This window comes from Triticum urartu, chromosome 2A (genome assembly GCF_056163025.1).
Source record: "Triticum urartu cultivar PI428250 chromosome 2A, HENAU_Tu73, whole genome shotgun sequence".
Classification (NCBI taxonomy): Eukaryota; Viridiplantae; Streptophyta; class Magnoliopsida; order Poales; family Poaceae; genus Triticum; species Triticum urartu.
Window position 1 is genome coordinate 761,297,598 of NC_141874.1, and position 26,262 is coordinate 761,323,859.

General features: G+C 45.7%; 1 protein-coding gene across 46 annotated transcripts; it reads right to left on the reverse strand.

Moving 5' to 3' along the window:
• Positions 1-253: 253 nt before the first annotated feature.
• LOC125540445 (uncharacterized) lies at positions 254-16,094 on the reverse strand. Of its 46 annotated transcripts, XM_087545582.1 has the most exons (22): positions 15,782-16,075; positions 14,630-14,722; positions 13,693-13,905; positions 13,193-13,273; positions 13,009-13,078; positions 10,918-11,056; positions 10,260-10,426; positions 10,136-10,190; positions 9,943-10,023; positions 9,719-9,843; positions 9,027-9,166; positions 8,486-8,550; positions 6,387-7,493; positions 5,441-5,621; positions 4,939-5,155; positions 3,814-3,930; positions 2,889-2,942; positions 2,202-2,306; positions 1,397-1,537; positions 1,053-1,288; positions 850-900; positions 262-729 (listed from the first exon to the last, which is right to left on the reverse strand). In XM_087545582.1, exons 3-7 carry the CDS (start codon positions 13,723-13,725, stop codon positions 10,369-10,371), a joined length of 381 nt encoding a protein of 126 aa, XP_087401708.1. In that variant the 5' UTR covers positions 13,726-13,905; positions 14,630-14,722; positions 15,782-16,075; the 3' UTR covers positions 262-729; positions 850-900; positions 1,053-1,288; positions 1,397-1,537; positions 2,202-2,306; positions 2,889-2,942; positions 3,814-3,930; positions 4,939-5,155; positions 5,441-5,621; positions 6,387-7,493; positions 8,486-8,550; positions 9,027-9,166; positions 9,719-9,843; positions 9,943-10,023; positions 10,136-10,190; positions 10,260-10,368. The 46 variants fall into 46 exon arrangements, 44 of the variants coding, with proteins under 44 accessions (XP_087401705.1, XP_087401713.1, XP_087401711.1 ...); XM_087545579.1 differs by lacking the exon at positions 8,486-8,550 and having other exon boundaries at positions 254-729; positions 9,719-9,818; positions 15,782-16,086; XM_087545587.1 differs by lacking the exon at positions 8,486-8,550 and having other exon boundaries at positions 255-729; positions 9,719-9,840; positions 15,782-16,086.
• Positions 16,095-26,262: the final 10,168 nt, after the last annotated feature.

The window sequence follows — 26,262 nt, forward strand, 5'->3', positions numbered from 1 at the left end:
TCCATCAACCTCCTCCTGCAGATCCATTTCCTTTACACAGCACAACCAAACAAAACATGGTTTATCCCGTGCGGAGCTGTTACAGGGCGTAATCTGTTTCCCATTACGTTTACATTACCAGTCACAGAAACAAACACCTCCTTAGTTTTATCGACATGTCCATAACAAGATGTACAACTACTCTCCAAAAACACCCCAGGAACAATCTAACAAATGAAAAAATGACGATGGCCTTCAAGAACCCTTGCTAGAAATTTCAAAGCATAACGCGTTGCATTTATTGTGCATTGCACATGAAATTAAAAAGCGACATGCCATTCATTATAACAACCCCGCCATTCATCATCAGATGTACAATTAAGCCATAGTTAATCACTTGACAACAATCTATCCACGCTATCCACTTCACTTACAAGACTAAAGTCCATACAGTTTGGATCTACTTAGAAAGAGCTTTGCTTGTGCAGTCAACAAGATTTGTGGTGCGCAGACAGATACAAGGATCATGTCCCTTGCTCCTGGGCCAAAAAGATACAGCAAAACAGCAAGATACAGCGACGGCTCGTCAAATCAAGTCTGCCAGCCTTCTCTTCTCTTTTCTTCTCTTCTCTAGTGCAAGTTGTAGAGTACAACAATAAGGTCTGCTGGATGCTCCCTCCCTCCCACATGGATATTTCTCAAGGAAATGCGGCTGGGCCCCATGGAAGAGCCCCTCCGATGGAGTGGCACCTGCAAAGTTTTCACCCCCCAGTATATTATCAGGAGTGAATCCAAAGGTAACTACACTTGCTTGACATGGATCATTTGCTGCTCAAGGATCAATACATAGGATAGGATGGTGGTACTTACAAGGTTCAAGTGCTTCCAGTATCTCCATAGTGTGGGTGTCAGGTTCACTCTCTGCAAAACAAACAACCTCAGATCATTCAGCGCAACTGCCATGGTACACAGACTCGCTGGGATTATTAGGTTCCCAGGAGTCACGGACAAATATCACGAGTTTAGCAACACAGTGACAATGAGAATGACTTGACCGCGGTGACAGATCCTACCTAACAAACACAATGACAATGAGAATGACTTGACTGCACTCGCCCAATCTCATTCATCTTACAGACGTAATTACTTGCCGTGTCATGATTAGTTGCCGGGATGGCAACAGTGATTACCGCTCGCAGCTTCCAAGTTGAGTCAAAATTGGCCTGGCTGCAGGACATCGTCCTGTAGGATGACCATGGTCTTGTGTACCGTAACCTTGGCTTTGTTGGCTTCTCGTACTCAATGCTCGCTGCTCGCAAAACAGGAAGAGAACATTTAGTCTGATCTGATTGTGCTATTCATAGATAGTTTATAAAGCATTTGGCTACATTGCGGAAAAAAAACATCATGGTCTTACACTAGTTTATGTCTTTCTCTCCCATGTTGAAGCTACCGCAGAATGACCATCGATCACGTCGTCGTCCTTGTTACCAGGTGGAGCTTTCAAGACACTCAGGGCAATCCTCTGCAGCTTCACCTCCACACCATTCTTTAGATCCTGCTTTTTCAATAATATCTCAGGAATTAGAACAAAGATACCATATGAGCATGTTGTTTTCTACTAATGCTTTCATATGCATCTTCAACTTTCAAGCTAATAATACTAGTCTGAAACTTGGGTAGTTGGGTGGATAGAATTGCTTGACTAGCTACCTTCTGAAAAGAAAAGTCAGACATATCTTTATTCTTTTCACTCTCATTGCAATTGTCAAGATTGAGAGCCAGCAACCAACTAAGTATCAGAGTTTCAAGTGGCATGCCCAAATAATGTACTCTAAGGCCCTGTACAATGCTGGAGCCTCCACCGGTGCTTCAGGAATAAAAAACGGTTTCTTTGCTTCCGTACGCTTGGCTAGGTGCCTCAGAAAGGCAACAGAAGCCAAAGTTTGCTTCCGGTGCTAACAGGTGCTTCTGCCTGCCGGTAGTAATCTTGCGTGTACTAATCCATCCTAAGCACTTATACGGAGGCACTGCCCATTGTAGGTATCAATTCTTCTTTCCAGGAAGCAAAGCCTATTCTCTCTCCTTGAGCACCTTGCATAAGCATTCCTCGTTGTACAAGGCCTAACGAAGACTGACCAGCCAGTGCCAGCCTCCAAGGCCACCAGCCTTCTTGACAATACCATGTAGGCTGACCAGCAACGACTTTGTTCAGTTCTTACCGTTAACAACAACCTTGCTGTGCCTGGGAAGCACCGTGAGCTCCTCGCCAGCGCTCTCATACCGAGGCAGAGACAACATCCGAGGAGAGCAGACCTGATGTCTCCCTGGTGAAAGGCGCGGCACCAAATTCAGTCAATACACACATAGCCAGCTCAACACAAGGAATATGGTATGGTTTAACTCTCAACAACAAAACAGTAAATAGCGCCATGAACCCAAAAGTTCCCAAAACCAGCTCAAGATTTTTACAGTAGAGTGCATCAATGTCAAGATTTATAGCAGTGTAAGAATTGGAGGATTTACAGCAGAGTAGATGAATCTCAAGATTTGTGGCAAGAGTGCCAGAATCAAGCATCTAGTATCTGCAGGATTGGTGAAAACTGAAAAGTTGATGCAGCTGCCTAAATCCAAGCTATACCAAGTTACCAGCAAGAATCACTTTATAACTTTTCAACACTAAGGTAATTCATAGTCTCATCACGAAATAGAGGAATTTGATGCACGTCACAAAATCTATCCTTTACTCCTAATGCACATTTCGCAATCTTTTGAGCCAAGAAATCAGGCCCAAAAAAGCGATTGAGACGATGTGACGCATCCACGCAATTTGATCCAGATCAGAGCAAACACAAAAAAACACCTAATCTGATGAGGTTTCAAACTGATTGACAGCTCCAGGCCACTACCATGATGGCGATGAACCGACAAAGGCACTCCAGGATCCACCACGAGCAAGCCAGCTGCAAGAATTGTCTGTTACTTACTGGGGTAGCAATACTAAAAGCGACGTGTGTAAATGAATACTACTACACTATTTGAGTAGCAAGCATGTGAAGGAAGCAGTAAATCCAGATCGAATTGAATTCCCAAAGTTGTTAAGCAGTAATTATGGATCCCGAATCTAAGATTATCTGGAAGGATTTACAGTGAATGTAAGCTTTTGCAAGTTGATGATTTTTCACCTAGTAAATTCGCATTTAAAGCGGGTGATGACACACTGCATAGTGAGGCTACAGTGTCATCTTGTAGTACTAATGCATCCCCTGAAATTGGAATCTGCTTGTGAATTTTCCAGTTCCTAATGCAATTCCCAGTTGACATGCTTTCAGGATCTAACATGTCATTAATATAGGAGCTTGAATTTGCTGGAAAGGTAAAGATTGATATGGGTGCGGATCAAATCAAAATACATAAATTCCGAAATGGTTGGATTCCAGATCGGATAGCTTCAAGACCAAAAATAAAGTGTTTCAGACTGAATCACAAATATAACTACAAACTGTTTCAATTATTAAAATAAATTGGCTCTAAGGCGGCAACTATAAATTTTTCCGCCATTGAGTTTTCCAATTTCAAACCAGCTAAAATAAAAATCATAGTAGGGCCAAGTGGTGCGATAACTTGGTGACTGAATCACAACCACAGTTTCCTACAAGAGCTACTAGTGTGTGAATTAAGTTGTCAAAGGTGACACTGGTTTTGCTGAAGGAGATATTTTTCTGCATCTAGTTTAGTCCGAAGAGCATTTTCTGTACCAAGTTTTGTTTAGAAACTAGGCTACAGCAGAGGCGATAACTTGAAAAAAAAAACTCACAGTCGAGAGGGATTGACCTTCTATGGTGAGCCGTTTTGGGCAACCTCATAGTAGAGGTTGAGGTCGGACTCGACATTTCCTCAGTTTGGGCGCACGTCTACGTCGTCGATGTCATCCATGGAAGTGGAAGGCGTCTGCTGCTCTAAATAGAAAAATAATCATCTCATAAAACTAATGTTCGATATCAAATCACTAATACATCATGATTGTCCTATACAACGTCAATCAATCATGTTAATAAAGAGATCAATTCCTCTAGAGACAAAGCTTTGACAAGGACCAAACAATCTCTATTCTACCCATTATCATCAATTTTAGGTAATGACAATGAGCTGGTTCAAGTACAAATACAAGGCCCGGATATGTGTAGAAACCGATGCAAGTGTGAAGAAACTGTGCTAGAGCAGAGCAGCGACAACTTTGAAAATATTTGTTTAGATGCACACATATTGTTTCTTTACTTAAAGCAGAACAGATGCAGAGTGAGGGCCCCTGAAAATTCTGATGCAAACTGAACAAGGAGGAACAGAGCCAGCACTTGTTATTCACATAGAAGGTACTGATGGAATCCCTTCCCCTGGCAAGAGGAGAGGGGGAGAGGAGCTGGACGAACTCAACATGCCTGTTTTCTAGCCAATGCCTAACAGCACCGCCACCACCACATGGCAGCAGGGCCAACTGAAGACGCCAACACGGCTATGTTTTTAAGGTGATGCTTCGCTTTAAGGCGCTGGGGGGCGCCTCGACGCCTAAAGCGGACATATTTGCAAAGCGCTGGGGGGGGGGGGGGGGGGGGGGGCCTCGACGCCTAGGCGTCGCCTTAAAAACAACACGCATTTCCATCAACAACTGCTAGATGGTTGACTCAAGCATGTTCTACAAACTAAAGTAACGTCATAACTGTCCACCAGCTTCCAACGGTAAGTATGTGTCAAACTTGAGATTAGGACGAGTGAACACTGACAATTCCATCTATCCGACGCAAATAACAGAATTTCATACACAAGCACAAACCTGGGAGTCCAGTCTAGTGCCATCAACCAAGAAACCTAGGACGGACCTCAACATAGCAGTTTGGTTCACAATGAACCAGCAATCAATTGGGGAAACAACCTCACAGACGAGAGGGGCAGAACCACGACCTTGTGTGTGGATAGTCGATGTCAGGATGTCGGCTTGGACATGGGTTCCCAATCATCCTCCTCGTCCATGGAGCCGGGCGCCTGCTGCACCAAATCGAGCATGCAAATAAATATCAGTTTATTCCAAGAGCAGCCATCCTTCAACGCGCTATTAGATAGAATTAAGGACGAGGCCTGCTCTTGGGCTGCAGCCAGGGCACCTGGCCTCCGCCTTGTGCTGCCACAAACATGGGACGTGCATTAAACCGGATGTAACCTACGATTGTAACTGAACTTCTCGCTTTTCAATGAAATGAAACGCAAAGGTCTATTGCGTTTTCTCGGAAAAAAAATCCAAGGCCAGACATACTATCAAGTGGAAAAAAGAAAGAGAAAATCACATTAAGATGCTAGGTAATTAACTTGTCAAGAACATCGGTATTTTATCTAGCTAGAACAGATCCAGAGGAAACTTCAGTGGTTTAACAACTAGCTAACAGGCAACCACTAGAGCATCATTTACCAAGCCAAGTGAGTCCAGCAAAACGACGCAAGTAGCCATTAGCAGAAAAGTGAGTCTTTCACTAGCTAACATCAATCGTTGGAAGTTGGCACATCATTTGCCTTGTATGCGGAGTCTAGGTAAAGGTAATCGGCTTGGGCTTGGGGTCCCGGTCGTCGTCCTCCTCCATGAAGTCGAGCGCCTGCTGCGCCAAATTGAGCAGGAAAATAAATAATTCTGTCAATGACAGCTATGCATTGTTCAATGTGCACTACCTAGAAATATTATCCACTAGAGATATGTGCAGGACACAGATGCCTGGTCAGCCATGCAAACAAAGCAATTCACGAATCAACATACGACACCTCCCTACAAATAACCTTTTTCTCATGTCAGATATGTATCCTATTTGTAATCAGTCATTTTTAAATAAACTGTAAAAGGTGGTGGATTTTGTATGGCTCAATGGATTGAAGGCAGATAACCAACAAGATATACATGTGAAGTATCCCCAGAAATCAATGGAAAGTTGATCTCCCATCAGGTACATCCTACTCGAAATCAGTCATATTTACAGAAGGTTGCGGCTTTTTGATAGTTCAATGAATGCATTCAAGGTAGATCAGTAAAAGGACATATATGTGGCATATCCCCAAGAATCAATGGAAATCAGTTTTTCCGTACAAACAAGGCCAATCTAATTTAATAACACATTCCTATTACTACAACAAAAGTGTGCTATTAATATCAGATTAATAAAGTTTTATTGAATGAAGCATTCCCACGTATTTCCAGCAGCTAGAACTTTCCCGCATAATTCTGGTAGCGTTAGCTTTTCCTCACATTTCCAGTTGTGATAGCTTACTGCATTTTTCAATGTTCATTAAATGTTGAGCAGATTATAATAGAGAAAACAAACGCGGGAAGGCTCTTTCAAAACGAACAGAGGAGAGGACAGATAAGTCACCTTGGAAATGAAGAGATGGGGGTAATGTTGAGCAGATCGAATCAGAGCAGGTTCTCCTTGGCCTAGCTCCCAAACAGCACAGAACAATCACTCGATTCCGTGGAAGAAGGAATAATCCCTTTATGCGTCTCGGAGGGCAACAGGCCCACTTGTTGATGGGCATCCCAAACTGCACACAAGCAACACACGCATCAAATGCGGATCGAGATAAAGAAAAGAAGCCAGAATATTCATTAGCAAGGCCTCCGCTGATGCTCATGTTTAAATCAGAAAGAAAGAGAGAAATGAAGTTGCCTAGAAGAAACCACATTGGACTAGTAAAGTATCAGGCATGCATATGTATACTTATAAAGACCCAACTAGCAGTTTCATGCATATTGTTATCGACTAGACATGTTTATTAGAAGGAGTTTCCACAAGTCAACCAACCAGATGAAAAATTCCACATGGGTGACCAATATGAAGATACCAAAAAAACACAAAGTCATCAATGAACAAGTTCATACTTTTAGGACGCAAGAACTTGTCCACCAGAAACCATCTTTTCATAGAAAATTGCAGCAACAGTGTAGTATATATTTTGGCTCCAGACAACAGACCATGACTCCAATTTCAGCGATTTAAGTACCTCTTCTCTACAAACATAACAGCCAGCACATGCTTTATATTTCTCAAGCATATATTTCATAGGACATGAAAAGACATTTGCAAAACTGCAACTCCTACTAGAACACCACCACTGGCTGTGTTGTGCTAGCTACCACAAGACTTGCACTTCAAGTGCTGCTGCTACGACTAGTGCGCCACAAAGCAGCAGCAAGAAAATTAGAATTTGGGCTGCTATTTAGTCATTGCAGGTGCACCACAATAATCCCTAGAAATCACCATGACACAATGGCTAGCACAAATTTACCATGTCTCGATTGCCATGGACACATAACATGAAAGAGTGATAGAGATAGAGGAACCAGCAGCGCCGTCCGAGTGAGCGGCCCGTTGGAGCATGTAGAGCTTCTTGACCGGCCAAAGTTGTGCCCAGCAACAGCACCGCTAGCAAGGGAGTCGCTCGCTAGTGGTGTTGGGTGTCCCACTGAGAGCAACAACAACCTGCGTGAAGAAACCAACCATTAGAACTAGAAGCGTCATTGTATATTTGGAATTTCATCATTCTGGAAACAAATCCACATGACACTGGTGCTAATCCTTGATCGTGAACTGAGAAGATAAAAATGAGAGTTTGTCCATATTAACGGAAAATACATTATCTTTTCGATTAATTCAAACCATAAACTGACTAACTAATGTAGTATATCATGTTTTAATGTGTTGAGAAGTGAAAATACAACTAATAATCAGATTCCAAATCATCTCTAGAGATTATGCCAGGTGTAAGGTGAAAAGGAACATGCACAAATCAAAACCTTAAGCAAACATATTATCTCCAGGATTGTTCCCTAATCATTTTAAGCTAATTGCATACTCTAGTGAAACTGAGAAAAACATTACAAGTAGAGTTAAATTTGTTCTTCCACCTCCGTACCCAAGAGACTTAAACAGATCGGCCCCAGGTGATGAGCACTAGTGGGGCACGTAAGCGTCAGACCAAACACAAAACACGAGCAATGCGCATAGGCATCAAAACAGGGGCGACCATCAATAAATCAAGAGCTTATACAACATATAGACAGACAGATAAGCTCATAACTTAACATGCATAAGTAGCATAGCTAACAGATACTAGAGAAGTAAAATAACCATCATAATTCCACCACAGATTAATAGTCTTCAGATTCCAGGTTATCTGTAGCGATTAATATGGATGCTGTAAGGTGCCAAGAGACACCCTCATATCAAAACCATAAGCAAACCAATTATCTCTAGGATTATTATGTAATCAACCAACACTAATTGCATAGTGTCATGAGACGATTACGTGACATAGAGAGCTAATTCTAGTTACCTCTCTTCCCAGGAAATCTAGCACAAACAAATTGGCCCCAGGTGATGAACACTGGCGGTGCAAAGAAGCAGCATCAAACTAAAGAGATAGGATAGAGAAGGGAGGGTGCTTGTAAGGGAGGGACCTTGATGTGGACTACCTGACGGAGCAGAAGGTGCTGAAGCAGCAGGTGTACTGCTCTGAGAGGGAACCCGTCCGCTACTACTGAAACAACCAATTGATCAAGGAAAAATTCTTTCAATAGTAAACGAAGCTTGCCACACAACTAAGGAGGACTTGATTTGGTCGCCATCCACCCATACATACACAAATGAGAATGAGGAAATTTTCACATGACAGCACACATGGCTGGCTAGCTCATTGAACATCATACAACACTACTGTATACTAGAAGAACAAAGAAGGCATTATTAATTTGGCGGGTGAGTGGTGAGGAAGCAGCCACCATACAATCATTACGATTTATTCAAACCATAAACTAACTAACTAATGTTGTATGTCGTGTTTTGATTTATACATAATCCATCATGCAATACTACTTGGTACTACTAAATTAGGGACTGAATTCAGGAAGCCAAATTACATATCAAAATTGACCAAAACCGTGGCAAGTATTGTTGAGGAGGAAAGCAGAGGGCGTCATTAGATAGGCTCATAGTAACCAGAGGAGAGGAGCTCACCTTGGTTGTTTTAGCTAATGCCAAACAGCTCCGCTGCAGCACGTCAGCAGGGCCAACAGAAGACGCCACCGAGGCCGGCGATGAAGCCCTAGCATCTGTCGGTGGCACGATGAACCCCTTCTCCTCTGCTGTACCCAATCCTACACAAACATGAATATCACAAATGACAAATCTTGAGCTCAAATTAAAAAAAATCAACCTTAAACACCAAGCAATTGTTAAATGTTGATGCTGACATGTAATAACTATATTGATAATACATGGTTGTCGACGAAATGAATATACTAACCACTGTTTTTCCTGAAGAATGACAATGAGAAACGTCTATTATCCAAACTCTATTGTCTCAATGCCAATCAGCAACTTCTACCGAAGCCACTGACATGTATGACACCATCGACTTCTCTATTGATGTTAAAATTTCAATGGAGAGCATCGCAGATTTGAATTCCAGAATTAGAGGGTGTTTCTTAAGCTTCTTACATGTTTAATTTAATGTGTTTTATTCCAGGAATAGCTCTATATCCCCAATCATATAACTTATCTAACTTAACTATAAAGCTAATTAAGCCCAAATAGTAGCAAAACCCTAAGTAACACTAGATCTTCCATGGGTGGATGGCCACGAAACAGAGCATGGTCGATGGGCACATGCGCAGAGCAGAGAAAGGAAAGGAGCCGGAGTACCTCACCATGGCGATTTTGTAGCCGATGCTGAATGGCACCACCTCCGTCGCACGACAGCCGCGCACCATGCCTGGCACTGGCACGATGAAATGTAGCCCTTGTCCTCTGCTGTACCGAGTCCATGCTGCTGCTGCAGCACAAACAGGATAAGTGAAATAGCAGAAAGACAATCATGAGCTGAAATCCGAGAAAAAAGAAAGAAAAGGTCATGGGAGCGGAGGGGCAGCACCTGTCCATCACGCCAAGCGAATCGAATGGAATACATGGCGTCTAAGCAAGGCCCAATCCCATGGAAGTTGACAGCAAGGTCCTGTTATGATACAATGAAAACAATGAGAGATTGCATTTGTGGAATTCATCAACTAAAGTATACTGTAGTGAGACAATTACGTGACATGCAGAGATAAAATCATTCTCATTACCTCTCTGCCCAGAAAATTTAGCATAAACAGATTGGACCCAGGTGATGAAAAATAGCTGTGCAAATAAGCAGCATCAAACTAAAGAGATATGATAGGGAAGGGAGGATGCTCATGAGGGAGGCACCTTGATGTGGACTACTTGACATAGCAAAAGAAGGTGCTGGAGCAGCGGGTGTACTGCTTTGAGAGGGAACACATCCGCTAGTGCTCCCCCGGTGTCTGCCACAGCAAGATTAATCACCTGCAGGGGTAGAGAGGAGCTCCAAGTTGACCCTTGTGGTTGGCAAGCCCCTGCAAAAAGGTTTCTTTCAGTTACAACCAATCGATCATCAAGGGAGAAAGCTTTCACAAGTAAACGAAGCTTGGTAGGAAACCAAGGAATACTTGATTTGGTCTGCATCCATCCATACGTACATGAGTGAAAATGAGAAAATTTACACATGAAAGCACGCATGGCTGGCTCATTGAACACCATACAACACTAGCGAATACTAGAAGAACAAATAAGGCATTAATTAATTTGGCAGATGAGTGGTGAGGAGGCAGCCACCATACAATCGTTAATTTGTTCAAACTGTAAACTAACTAACAAATGTAGTGTGTCCTGTTTTGATTTATACACCATCCATCATTCAGTACGACTTGGTACCACTAAATTAGGGACTGAATTGAGGAAGCCAAATTGCATACCAAAAAAGACCAAAACCATAGCAAGTATTGTTGAGCAGGAAGGCAAAGGGCATATTAGACAGGCTCGGCGTAAACGGAGGAGAGGAGCTCACCTTGGCTGTTTTGTAGCCGATTCCAAACAGCACCACTGCCGCATGGCAGCAGGGCCAACGGAAGACGCCACCGAGGCCAGAGACGATGCCCTAGCATCTGTCAGTGGCACGATGAACCCCTTCTCTGCTGTGCCAAATCCTGCACAAACATGAATAGCACAAATGACAAATCTTGAGCTCAAATCCAAAAAAGAAGAAATCAACCTTAAACAGCAAGCAATCATTAAATTTTGATGCTGACATCTATCTATATTGGTAATAGATGAATATACTAACCACTGTTTTCCTGAAGAATGACAATGAGAAAGGCATATATATTATCCAAACTCTGTGTTGTCTACTACAATGGCAATCAGCAACGTCTACCGAAGCCCTCACATGCATGACACCATTTCCCTCATTTCCGTCCTATTTCGGTCCTTTAGGTCAAGTTCATAAAAACAGATGGGAATTTGGTCGATCCGAAAGACACTTAAGTAAAGCGATTGTACTCTACATCCGATTCATGTATGTGTTAGCTAAGAGTTGCATTCTCCTCTACCAAGCTCGCCTCCTTTTTTCTCCTTCCAATTACCGTGTTGTGTTCTTTGTCAGATTCGGTTTTTGCCTTTCTTCATTTGTTAAAATCAGTAATTACATCAAATTACTTTCAATGGCACATTTGTAACCATTGTTATTTCAAAACTCAGCGCGCCATCATCAATCTGCCTCTCATGGAATACCCGTGTTCAAGACATGGAGAGACACGTTGGATTTCAAACTGGAAGAATATGCGAATACTGGAGCGCATATCCCACTACACTACATGGTTTGAACTTCCTCATGGTCAATCGCAAAGTAAGAGCCACACTGATCTTTTTCTCGTGTGATTTGTTCCATTCGAGAATATAATTAGCATTTTTTTCCTTCATTTTGCACAGGGGGTACAATAGAACCCAGGGATAAAATGGCTAAGTTTAAGGATACTTTCCATGAAGGGGTTCTGTACAAAATTGAACGGTATCAAATATTTAGAGCCGTAGATAGGTAGAGAGCTGGGGATCACCCTTCAGAATTAGCTTTGTTCATAGGACATTTGTTGAACTAGTTGCTCCCGAGCCACCGAATTTCCTCCCCTAAGTTTGCTTACAAGTTACAATGCACTTCCCTTTGTGCAATTAGAGAAATGTATCGGATCAATTGTGCCTATGTCAGGTTAATTCACAAATCTTTATCTCCAAGAAGAAAAATGCACTCTGAACTTTTTCTGGAGCTTTTTTGATTGAACTGAAGCATGCTTCATATCACGATGAGGTCCAAAGGATTGGGAGAAAGCTGGGCAAATGGAGCTTGTGAGCAAGGAAACAGCGCGCGGGGGGGGGGGGGGGGGGGGGGGCGAAGGGGGAGCACCTCTGATGGCAGCAACCAATGGAAGGAGTCGGTGGCCGGTTGAGGTGCTGCTTTTTAAGCTACTAAAATGCAAATTCAAAGGGCTGTTATAAGCAAAATGCCCTCTCTAACATCAGAATTATTATTGTTCAAATGTATGTTCACAATATGATCGATATAGTAAATTAACATGGAGTCGCCATACGTACAGGTGCTCAGGACAAAATATACCTTTTTGTATTTAAAACCCATAGAACATATGCAGAGCCGAAGCTGAAAACAAGCATTACCCCCAGTAGGTAGCATAAGTCTATTGCACGCGTTACAATACACCCACTATAATAATATGTGGATCTCACCAGGACATTGCTTATTTTCATAGCTCATAGAGGAAGCAACATTACGATCATAGAAAGTAGCCAATAGTTGGCCTCTGCAAATCAAATCACCGCACCATGCATGGAGAGCATTGCAGCTTTGAAATCCAGGATTAAAGGGTGCTTCTTAAGCTTCTTCTGTGTTTAATTTACTTTTGTCTAATTCCAGGCATAGTTCTCTATCACGAATCCATATAACTTATCTAACTTAACAGCTAATGAAGCCCAAACAGTAGCAAAACCCTAAGTAATCCTAGATCCTCCATGGGTGGATGGCCACAAGATAGAGCATGATCGATGAGCACAGGAGCGGAGAAAAGGAAGGAGAGGAGCTGTAGAAGCTCACCATGGCAATTTGTAATTGATGCTGAAATGCAGCCCTTGTCCTTTGCTGTACCAAGTCCATGCTGCTCCTGCTGCACAAAACAGGACAAGAGAAATATCAGCAAGATAACGTTGAGCTGAAATCCGAGGAAGAAGAAAAGGTCAGGGGAAGGGAGGAGGTCCATGGGGAAAGAAAGGAGCAGCACCTGTCCATCACGCCGTGCAAATCGAATCCAATACAAGGCATCAAAGCAAGGTCCAGCCCAATGTAAGTGGACAGCAAGGTCCTGTTATGAATCATGATACAATAGCAACAATGAGAGATTGGATTTGTGGAATTAATTCATCAACTAAAGCAGAACGAGGTACGTACTAAACTTGAATCACTGAGAAAACGCTAATGTCAAGATAGATTATCTCTTGGCAGTAGAGCAACCGCCAGCCAGACCACCAATACCCAAAAGCTAACTACACATACATGCACATATGTATATTTCCTCCCTTGTAACAAAGATGGATGGACTGAACTACACAGCGGTGAAGCACAGCTGCCTTCCCGTGCTGCGGCCTGGTAGCCACATGTAATGTGGGTTGCCCGGTAGCCACATGTAATGTGGGTTGCCCGGTAGCCACATGCAATGTGGGTGTGGATGAAGAAAAAACCATCAAAACCATATGTGCCTGAGACATGCACTAGGCCACCTACCCCACTGTTGTGTTGAGAACGTGCACGCAGCATGGTTCCTGGTTATACCAGCTCTGTATTTTGTTCTAAAGAAGGCTTCATATTCTATCTCACTCCCATTGCTACAGCTTTCACCATCCCCATTCTGCTCCCGTCGCTTTCACCGTCCCCAGCGTGCTTCTGCCCCATAACACATCATCTTTATTCTTCATTAGCCATCAAATCATCAAACAGCTGCCATGATAAGAAGGGAAGAGAAAGTGATTAGTAAGCATGATAAAAAATCTATTTGAGCGGCAAGTATTTCTAGACAGAGGGAGTACTTGCTTGCCAGATTAGGCGTGCAAGTTGTCATGCTAAAAAAAATACTTCCTTGCCAGATTACATGTGCTTAGATGCCATGCTAATAAATCCTTAGTGTTCAGATTATAATTGCTTAGTTGTTGGGCTAATAAAATACTTAGTGTCCAGATTACAAAGCATAGTTGTCATGCTAAAAAAAATCTTAGTTTCCAGATTACACAAATGCTTAGCTGCCATGCTAATAAAATGCTTACTGTCCAGATTACAAAGCTTCGTTGTCGAGCTAAAAAAAATTCTTAGTTTCCAGATTACACAAATGCTTGGTTTCCATGCTAATAATACTCAGTTGACCAGATTAGAAGTACGTACTTGCCAAGAACTGAAAAATGCTTATTTGCCTAGTTACACACACAACAAACAGAGACAGGGGGTTGAGCAAAACAAGAAAAAACAACATGGATTAGCTGCCGCGGGCTAAAATCCACGGAAGCAAAACGCACACATCACCCAGATTTTCCCAATATGGATTGTTTCCATGATGATGCAGAGAAAAACTAAGCCCAATACGGATTAGCTGGCAAATCGAATCCAATGAGATCAGGGGAAAAAGAAAAGGTCATGGGAGGGGACCCATGGGGAAAGAAAGGAGCAGCACCTATCCATCACGATGGAGCTCGGAGCCATGCGAATCGAATACAATACATGGCGTCGAAGCAAGGTCCAATCCACGGAAGTCGACAGCAAGGTCCTGTTAGGACACACTAACAACAATGAGAGGTTGCATTTGTGGAATTCATCAACTAAAGCGGAATGACGTACTGAACTTGAATCTTGAGGAAACGCTAATGCCAAGATAGATTATTTCCTGGCGGTAGAGCAACAGCCAGCCAGATCATCAATACCCAAAAGCTAACTACACATAGATACACATGTGTATATTCCCTCCCTTGTACTCCCTCCGTAAACTAATATAAGAGCGTTTAGATCCCTAAACCCTAATATAAGAGCGTTTAGATCACTATTTTAGTAATCTAAACGCTCTTATATTAGTTTACAGAGGGAGTAACAAAGATGGGCAAACTGAACTAGAAAAATGCAATGGGAAGAAGGGAAGATAAAGTGATTAGTTGTCATGCTAATAGAATGATAAGTGTCCAGATTACGCAAATGCTTAGTTCCCATGCTGAAAAACATCTTAGTGTCGAGGTTACGCAAATGCCTAGTTGACATGCTAAATAAAATGCTCAGTTTCCAAATTACACAATTGCTTTGTTGCCATGCTAAATAAATGCTCAGTGTCCAGATTACACAGATGCTTAATTAGTTGGCAGGCTAAATAAATTCTTAGTTTCCGGATTACACAAATGCTTAGTCGGCATGCTAAAGAAGATCTTAGTTTTCAGATTACACAAATGCTTACTTGCCATGCTAGAAAAAATACTTAGTTGACCAGATTACAAGTACGTCCTTGACAAAAACTAAAAAATGCTTAGTTGTCTAGTTACCCACACAACAAACAGAAACAGTTTTTGTTTTTTAGAATAATATAAAAGGGCCAAAAGGCCCCAGTTCCATTGATATATAGCAACAAACAGAAACAGATCTAGCTAGCATGGTTCTGGCCCTTGATGGCCGGGACAGTACGCCAAGCCATCTCGGCCCTCATGGCTGGGGGATTTTGGTCAAGGGCAGAAAACTAGAGACGCACTCGTCCTTAATTAGATTTCCCTGAGGATGCAGAGGATGACCTGCTGCGAAATCCAATCCAAGATCTGCGGTGCAAGGAAGGAGAGAGTGGGAAACTGACCTCCATGGCGTGGCGTCGGTCCGCACTAGCAGCAGCAGCGGGGCCGTGGTGGTCTTCACCGCCTGACTGACGACGATGCCGCTGGCGCTGGTTGAAGAAGAACCCTAGGCAGCCGCTGCTGGAGGCATCGACGGCCGACAAGAGGAGCCCTCCCTCCCTCCCGTGCGCCGGGTCCTGTTCTTGGGGGCGGATCCTGGGCTCGGCCGCCATGGCCGCAGGCTAGGTCTCGGGCGGGCGGGCGGGCGCGAGGAAGGAGGTTGGATGGAGGATGCTAGGGTTTGGGGGCGGAGGTGGTGGGGGAGGGAGGGGGTTGGGGGATGCCGGCGGTGGGGTATCCTACTCGGGCAGGGGTAACTTTGCCTTCAATGCGGACCCATCTGCCAGGCTCCTATCTTGGAATCCGAAAAATATTATCTGGTCGAATTCCGAGGAGGTGGGTGAGCTCATGGATTGGGTGGCCTTCTTTTAAGATCACATGATATATCTCGTCATGGGGATGCATGTGGCCCTAAACCGCGACATCCAACCTCTCCAGGCCCCACTATTGTCATTTCAACTGTCATCATATCATATGAGCGTCAGGCCCCACTATTGTCACGTCATATTAGTAAAGGATATCGTACCACGATATATGTGGTAGTTTAATCAACCACCCCCTCGATTCTCGTGCATGATGTCTGGAAAACTGGCAAAATTGCTGTCGTGCGGCGCGATTATCCCGCAGCCGCTTCGCATTCTAATTGGCTCTATAAAAGGCCAAGGGGCGCGTGTGCGCGCGAGAGATAGAGGTTTAGATTCTCAATCTCTCAAAGCCCTCATCTTCTTCCTCGAGCTCCTGTGCCCGCGAGCTTTCTAGTGTCCGAATATGAAAGCTTCTAATTCTTCCTCCATTTCATCCACCAGCTTGCATGGCTGGCATGCAGACTCAAGCCACAAAGATTGCCAAAGTCCGCAAGAAGGCCACGAGGGAGGCATTGACGGCCTCCCAAACTAAAGGGCGACGGAAGGGCACCATAGTGATGGAGAAGAAGATCGCTCAACTCTCCAAATCCGGGTACCTGCTGGCGCCGGAGGCCACTCCAGCCCGGTGTGTTCTAACCAAGGGTAGACTTAGTACCTCAACCCCGTTCCAGCGAGCGGGTAATCTTCATTCATCATCTCTTCGCGACCTCTCCTTTCCCATCCATCCTTTCCTTTGACGCCTTCTTTATTTTTAAGGCCTTCATTTCCATCACCTAGCTCCGAACTCCATCCTCCACATCTGGTGCTTCATCACTTTCTACAAGGCCTTCCTGTGCTACGAGCCAAATGTCGAAATTTTGTGTAAATATTTCATTGTTAAGCTTCAGTATAATGGCCTCGAGATATGCGAGTGTGGAGGCACCATGATCAATGAGATTCAAGTTGCAGAATGGCTGGAGGTGGAGTTTATGGACATAGTGAAGAACTAGCAAGAAGAATGGTTCCACATGAGGGATGTGCCGCTAATCAATCCTACTCGGGCAGGGGTAACTTTGCCTTCAATGCGGACCCATCTGCCAGGCTCCTATCTTGGAATCCGAAGAATATTATCTGGTCGAATTCCGAGGAGGTGGGTGAGCTCATGGATTGGGTGGCCTTCTTTTAGGGTCACATGATATATCTCGTCATGGCGATGCATGTGGCCCTAAACCGCGACATCCAACCTCTCCAGGCCCACTATTGTCATTTCAACTATCATCATATCATATGAGCGTCAGGCCCCACTATTGTCACGTCATATTAGTAAAGGATATCGTACCACGATATATGTGGTAGTTTAATCAACCACCCCCTCGATTCTCGTGCATGATGTCTGGGAAACTGGCAAAATTGCTGTCGTGCGGCGCGATTATCCCAGCCGCTTCGCATTCTAATTGGCTCTATAAAAGGCCAAGGGGCGCGTGTGCGTGCGAGAGATAGAGGTTTAGACTCTCAATCTCTCAAGCCCTCATCTTCTTCCTCGAGCTCATGTGCCCGCGAGCTTTCTAGTGTCCGAATATGAAAGCTTCTAATTCTTCCTCCATTTCATCCACCAGCTTGCATGGCTGGCATGCAGACTCAAGCGACAAAGATCGCCAAAGTCCGCAAGAAGGCCACGAGGGAGGCATTGACGGCCTCCCAAACTAAAGGGCGACGGAAGGGCACCATAGTGATGGAGGAGAAGATCGCTCAACTCTCCAAATCCGGGTACCTGCTGGCGCCGGAGGCCACTCCAGCCCGGTGTGTTCTAACCAAGGGTGGACTTAGTACCTCAACCCCGTTCCAGCGAGCGGGTAATCTTCATTCATCATCTCTTCGCGACCTTTGCTTTCCCATCCATCCTTTCCTTTGACGCCTTCTTTATTTTTAAGGCCTTAATTTCCATCACCTAGCTCCAAACTCCATCCTCCACATCTGGTGCTTCATCACTTTCTACAAGGCCTTCCTCTGCTGCGAGCCAAATGTCGAAATTTGGTGTAAATATTTCATTGTTAAGCTTCAGTATAATGGCCTCGAGATATGCGAGTGTGGAGGCACCATGATCAATGAGATTCAAGGTGCAGAATGGCTGGAGGTGGAGTTTATGGACATAGTGAAGAACTAGCAAGAAGAATGGTTCCACATGAGGGATGTGCCGCTAATCAATCCTACTCGGGCAGGGGTAACTTTGCCTTCAATGCGGACCCAGCTGCCAGGCTCCTATCTTGGAATCCGAAGAATATTATCTGGTCGAATTCTGAGGAGGTGGGTGAGCTCATGGATTGGGTGGCCTTCTTTTAGGGTCACATGATATATCTCGTCATGGCGATGCATGTGGCCCTAAACCGCGACATCCAACCTCTCCAGGCCCCACTATTGTCATTTCAACTGTCATCATATCATATGAGCGTCAGGCCCCACTATTGTCACGTCATATTAGTAAAGGATATCGTACCACGATATATGTGGTAGTTTAATCAACCACCCCCTCGATTCTCATGCATGATGTCTGGGAAACTGGCAAAATTGCTGTCGTGCGGCGCGATTATCCCGCAGCCGCTTCGCATTCTAATTGGCTCTATAAAAGGCCAAGGGGCGAGTGTGCGCGCGAGAGATAGAGGTTTAGACTCTCAATCTCTCAAGCCCTCATCTTCTTCCTCGAGCTCCTGTGCCCGCGAGCTTTCTAGTGTCCGAATATGAAAGCTTCTAATTCTTCCTCCATTTCATCCACCAGCTTGCATGGCTAGCATGCAGACTCAAGCGACAAAGATCGCCAAAGTCCGCAAGAAGGCCACGAGGGAGGCATTGACGGCCTCCCAAACTAAAGGGCGATGGAAGGGCACCATAGTGATGGAGGAGAAGATCGCTCAACTCTCCAAATCCGAGTACCTGCTGGCGCCGGAGGCCACTCCAGCCCGGTGTGTTCTAACCAAGGGTAGACTTAGTACCTCAACCCCATTCCAGCGAGCGGGTAATCTTCATTCATCATCTCTTCGCGACCTCTGCTTTCCCATCCATCCTTTCCTTTGACGCCTTCTTTATTTTTAAGGCCTTCATTTCCATCACCTAGCTCCGAACTCCATCCTCCACATCTGGCGCTTCATCACTTTCTACAAGGCCTTCCTCTGCTGCGAGCCAAATGTCGAAATTTTGTGTAAATATTTCATTGTTAAGCTTCAGTATAATGGCCTCGAGATATGCGAGTGTGGAGGCACCATGATCAATGAGATTCAAGGTGCAGAATGGCTGGAGGTGGAGTTTATGGACATAGTGAAGAACTAGCAAGAAGAATGGTTCCACATGAGGGATGTGCCGCTAATCAATCCTACTCGGGCAGGGGTAACTTTGCCTTCAATGCGGACCCATCTGCCAGGCTCCTATCTTGGAATCCGAAGAATATTATCTGGTCGAATTCCGAGGAGGTGGGTGAGCTCATGGATTGGGTGGCCTTCTTTTAGGATCACATGATATATCTCGTCATGGCGATGCATGTGGCCCTAAACCGCGACATCCAACCTCTCCAGGCCCCACTATTGTCATTTCAACTGTCATCATATCATATGAGCGTCAGGCCCCACTATTGTCACATCATATTAGTAAAGGATATCGTACCACGATATATGTGGTAGTTTAATCGACCACCCCCTCGATTCTCGTGCATGATGTCTGGGAAACTGGCAAAATTGCTGTCGTGCGGCGCGATTATCCTGCAGCCGCTTCGCATTCTAATTGGCTCTATAAAAGGCCAAGGGGCGCGTGTGCGTGCGAGAGATAGAGGTTTAGACTCTCAATCTCTCAAGCCCTCATCTTCTTCCTCGAGCTCCTGTGCCCGCGAGCTTTCTAGTGTCCGAATATGAAAGCTTCTAATTCTTCCTCCATTTCATCCACCAGCTTGCATGGCTGGCATGCAGACTCAAGCGACAAAGATCGCCAAAGTCCGCAAGAAGGCCACGAGGGAGGCATTGACGGCCTCCCAAACTAAAGGGCGACGGAAGGGCACCATAGTGATGGAGGAGAAGATCGCTCAACTCTCCAAATCCGGGTACCTGCTGGCGCCGGAGGCCACTCCAGCCCGGTGTGTTCTAACCAAGGGTAGACTTAGTACCTCAACCCCATTCCAGCGAGCGGGTAATCTTCATTCATCATCTCTTCGCGACCTCTGCTTTCCCATCCATCCTTTCCTTTGACGCCTTCTTTATTTTTAAGGCCTTCATTTCCATCACCTAGCTCCGAACTCCATCCTCCACATCTGGCGCTTCATCACTTTCTACAAGGCCTTCCTCTGCTGCGAGCCAAATGTCGAAATTTGGTGTAAATATTTCATTGTTAAGCTTCAGTATAATGGCCTCGAGATATGCGAGTGTGGAGGCACCATGATCAATGAGATTCAAGGTGCAGAATGGCTGGAGGTGGAGTTTATGGACATAGTGAAGAACTAGCAAGAAGAATGGTTCCACATGAGGGATGTGCCGCTAATCAATCCTACTCGGGCAGGGGTAACTTTGCCTTCAATGCGGACCCATCTGCCAGGCTCCCATCTTGGAATCCGAAGAATATTATCTGGTCGAATTCCGAGGAGGTGGGTGAGCTCATGGATTGGGTGGCCTTCTTTTAGGATCACATGATATATCTCGTCATGGCGATGCATGTGGCCCTAAACCGCGACATCCAACCTCTCCAGGCCCCACTATTGTCATTTCAACTGTCATCATATCATATGAGCGTCAGGCCCCACTATTGTCACATCATATTAGTAAAGGATATCGTACCACGATATATGTGGTAGTTTAATCGACCACCCCCTCGATTCTCGTGCATGATGTCTGGGAAACTGGCAAAATTGCTGTCGTGCGGCGCGATTATCCCGCAGCCGCTTCGCATTCTAATTGGCTCTATAAAAGGCCAAGGGGCGCGTGTGCGCGCGAGAGATAGAGGTTTAGACTCTCAATCTCTCAAGCCCTCATCTTCTTCCTCGAGCTCCTGTGCCCGCGAGCTTTCTAGCGTCCGAATATGAAAGCTTCTAATTCTTCCTCCATTTCATCCACCAGCTTGCATGGCTGGCATGCAGACTCAAGCGACAAAGATCGCCAAAGTCCGCATGAAGGCCACGAGGGAGGCATTGACGGCCTCCCAAACTAAAGGGCGACGGAAGGGCACCATAGTGATGGAGGAGAAGATCGCTCAACTCTCCAAATCCGGGTACCTGCTGGCGCCGGAGGCCACTCTAGCCCGGTGTGTTCTAACCAAGGGTGGACTTAGTACCTCAACCCCGTTCCAGCGAGCGGGTAATCTTCATTCATCATCTCTTCGCGACCTTTGCTTTCCCATCCATCCTTTCCTTTGACGCCTTCTTTATTTTTAAGGCCTTCATTTCCATCACCTAGCTCCGAACTCCATCCTCCACATCTGGCGCTTCATCACTTTCTACAAGGCCTTCCTCTGCTGCGAGCCAAATGTCGAAATTTGGTGTAAATATTTCATTGTTAAGCTTCAGTATAATGGCCTCGAGATATGCGAGTGTGGAGGCACCATGATCAATGAGATTCAAGGTGCAGAATGGCTGGAGGTGGAGTTTATGGACATAGTGAAGAACTAGCAAGAAGAATGGTTCCACATGAGGGATGTGCCGCTAATCAATCCTACTCGGGCAGGGGTAACTTTGCCTTCAATGCGGACCCAGCTGCCAGGCTCCTATCTTGGAATCCGAAGAATATTATCTGGTCGAATTCTGAGGAGGTGGGTGAGCTCATGGATTGGGTGGCCTTCTTTTAGGGTCACATGATATATCTCGTCATGGCGATGCATGTGGCCCTAAACCGCGACATCCAACCTCTCCAGGCCCCACTATTGTCATTTCAACTGTCATCATATCATATGAGCGTCAGGCCCCACTATTGTCACATCATATTAGTAAAGGATATCATACCACGATATATGTGGTAGTTTAATCGACCACCCCCTCGATTCTCGTGCATGATGTCTGGGAAACTGGCAAAATTGCTGTCGTGCGGCGCGATTATCCCGCAGCCGCTTCGCATTCTAATTGGCTCTATAAAAGGCCAAGGGGCGCGTGTGTGTGCGAGAGATAGAAGTTTAGACTCTCATTCTCTCAAGCCCTCATCTTCTTCCTCGAGCTCCTGTGCCCGCGAGCTTTCTAGTGTCCGAATATGAAAGCTTCTAATTCTTCCTCCATTTCATCCACCAGCTTGCATGGCTGGCATGCAGACTCAAGCGACAAAGATCGCCAAAGTCTGCAAGAAGGCCACGAGGGAGGCATTGACGGCCTCCCAAACTAAAGGGCGACGGAAGGGCACCATAGTGATGGAGGAGAAGATCGCTCAACTCTCCAAATCCGGGTACCTGCTGGCGCCGGAGGCCACTCCAGCCCGGTGTGTTCTAACCAAGGGTGGACTTAGTACCTCAACCCCGTTCCAGCGAGCGGGTAATCTTCATTCATCATCTCTTCGCGACCTTTGCTTTCCCATCCATCCTTTCCTTTGACGCCTTCTTTATTTTTAAGGCCTTCATTTCCATCACCTAGCTCCGAACTCCATCCTCCACATCTGGCGCTTCATCACTTTCTACAAGGCCTTCCTCTGCTGCGAGCCAAATGTCGAAATTTGGTGTAAATATTTCATTGTTAAGCTTCAGTATAATGGCCTCGAGATATGCGAGTGTGGAGGCACCATGATCAATGAGATTCAAGGTGCAGAATGGCTGGAGGTGGAGTTTATGGACATAGTGAAGAACTAGCAAGAAGAATGGTTCCACATGAGGGATGTGCCGCTAATCAATCCTACTCGGGCAGGGGTAACTTTGCCTTCAATGCGGACCCAGCTGCCAGGCTCCTATCTTGGAATCCGAAGAATATTATCTGGTCGAATTCTGAGGAGGTGGGTGAGCTCATGGATTGGGTGGCCTTCTTTTAGGGTCACATGATATATCTCGTCATGGCGATGCATGTGGCCCTAAACCGCGACATCCAACCTCTCCAGGCCCCACTATTGTCATTTCAACTGTCATCATATCATATGAGCGTCAGGCCCCACTATTGTCACGTCATATTAGTAAAGGATATCGTACCACGATATATGTGGTAGTTTAATCAACCACCCCCTCGATTCTCATGCATGATGTCTGGGAAACTGGCAAAATTGCTGTCGTGCGGCGCGATTATCCCGCAGCCGCTTCGCATTCTAATTGGCTCTATAAAAGGCCAAGGGGCGAGTGTGCGCGCGAGAGATAGAGGTTTAGACTCTCAATCTCTCAAGCCCTCATCTTCTTCCTCGAGCTCCTGTGCCCGCGAGCTTTCTAGTGTCCGAATATGAAAGCTTCTAATTCTTCCTCCATTTCATCCACCAGCTTGCATGGCTAGCATGCAGACTCAAGCGACAAAGATCGCCAAAGTCCGCAAGAAGGCCACGAGGGAGGCATTGACGGCCTCCCAAACTAAAGGGCGATGGAAGGGCACCATAGTGATGGAGGAGAAGATCGCTCAACTCTCCAAATCCGAGTACCTGCTGGCGCCGGAGGCCACTCCAGCCCGGTGTGTTCTAACCAAGGGTAGACTTAGTACCTCAACCCCATTCCAGCGAGCGGGTAATCTTCATTCATCATCTCTTCGCGACCTCTGCTTTCCCATCCATCCTTTCCTTTGACGCCTTCTTTATTTTTAAGGCCTTCATTTCCATCACCTAGCTCCGAACTCCATCCTCCACATCTGGCGCTTCATCACTTTCTACAAGGCCTTCCTCTGCTGCGAGCCAAATGTCGAAATTTTGTGTAAATATTTCATTGTTAAGCTTCAGTATAATGGCCTCGAGATATGCGAGTGTGGAGGCACCATGATCAATGAGATTCAAGGTGCAGAATGGCTGGAGGTGGAGTTTATGGACATAGTGAAGAACTAGCAAGAAGAATGGTTCCACATGAGGGATGTGCCGCTAATCAATCCTACTCGGGCAGGGGTAACTTTGCCTTCAATGCGGACCCATCTGCCAGGCTCCTATCTTGGAATCCGAAGAATATTATCTGGTCGAATTCCGAGGAGGTGGGTGAGCTCATGGATTGGGTGGCCTTCTTTTAGGATCACATGATATATCTCGTCATGGCGATGCATGTGGCCCTAAACCGCGACATCCAACCTCTCCAGGCCCCACTATTGTCATTTCAACTGTCATCATATCATATGAGCGTCAGGCCCCACTATTGTCACATCATATTAGTAAAGGATATCGTACCACGATATATGTGGTAGTTTAATCGACCACCCCCTCGATTCTCGTGCATGATGTCTGGGAAACTGGCAAAATTGCTGTCGTGCGGCGCGATTATCCTGCAGCCGCTTCGCATTCTAATTGGCTCTATAAAAGGCCAAGGGGCGCGTGTGCGTGCGAGAGATAGAGGTTTAGACTCTCAATCTCTCAAGCCCTCATCTTCTTCCTCGAGCTCCTGTGCCCGCGAGCTTTCTAGTGTCCGAATATGAAAGCTTCTAATTCTTCCTCCATTTCATCCACCAGCTTGCATGGCTGGCATGCAGACTCAAGCGACAAAGATCGCCAAAGTCCGCAAGAAGGCCACGAGGGAGGCATTGACGGCCTCCCAAACTAAAGGGCGACGGAAGGGCACCATAGTGATGGAGGAGAAGATCGCTCAACTCTCCAAATCCGGGTACCTGCTGGCGCCGGAGGCCACTCCAGCCCGGTGTGTTCTAACCAAGGGTAGACTTAGTACCTCAACCCCATTCCAGCGAGCGGGTAATCTTCATTCATCATCTCTTCGCGACCTCTGCTTTCCCATCCATCCTTTCCTTTGACGCCTTCTTTATTTTTAAGGCCTTCATTTCCATCACCTAGCTCCGAACTCCATCCTCCACATCTGGCGCTTCATCACTTTCTACAAGGCCTTCCTCTGCTGCGAGCCAAATGTCGAAATTTGGTGTAAATATTTCATTGTTAAGCTTCAGTATAATGGCCTCGAGATATGCGAGTGTGGAGGCACCATGATCAATGAGATTCAAGGTGCAGAATGGCTGGAGGTGGAGTTTATGGACATAGTGAAGAACTAGCAAGAAGAATGGTTCCACATGAGGGATGTGCCGCTAATCAATCCTACTCGGGCAGGGGTAACTTTGCCTTCAATGCGGACCCATCTGCCAGGCTCCCATCTTGGAATCCGAAGAATATTATCTGGTCGAATTCCGAGGAGGTGGGTGAGCTCATGGATTGGGTGGCCTTCTTTTAGGATCACATGATATATCTCGTCATGGCGATGCATGTGGCCCTAAACCGCGACATCCAACCTCTCCAGGCCCCACTATTGTCATTTCAACTGTCATCATATCATATGAGCGTCAGGCCCCACTATTGTCACATCATATTAGTAAAGGATATCGTACCACGATATATGTGGTAGTTTAATCGACCACCCCCTCGATTCTCGTGCATGATGTCTGGGAAACTGGCAAAATTGCTGTCGTGCGGCGCGATTATCCCGCAGCCGCTTCGCATTCTAATTGGCTCTATAAAAGGCCAAGGGGCGCGTGTGCGCGCGAGAGATAGAGGTTTAGACTCTCAATCTCTCAAGCCCTCATCTTCTTCCTCGAGCTCCTGTGCCCGCGAGCTTTCTAGCGTCCGAATATGAAAGCTTCTAATTCTTCCTCCATTTCATCCACCAGCTTGCATGGCTGGCATGCAGACTCAAGCGACAAAGATCGCCAAAGTCCGCATGAAGGCCACGAGGGAGGCATTGACGGCCTCCCAAACTAAAGGGCGACGGAAGGGCACCATAGTGATGGAGGAGAAGATCGCTCAACTCTCCAAATCCGGGTACCTGCTGGCGCCGGAGGCCACTCCAGCCCGGTGTGTTCTAACCAAGGGTGGACTTAGTACCTCAACCCCGTTCCAGCGAGCGGGTAATCTTCATTCATCATCTCTTCGCGACCTTTGCTTTCCCATCCATCCTTTCCTTTGACGCCTTCTTTATTTTTAAGGCCTTCATTT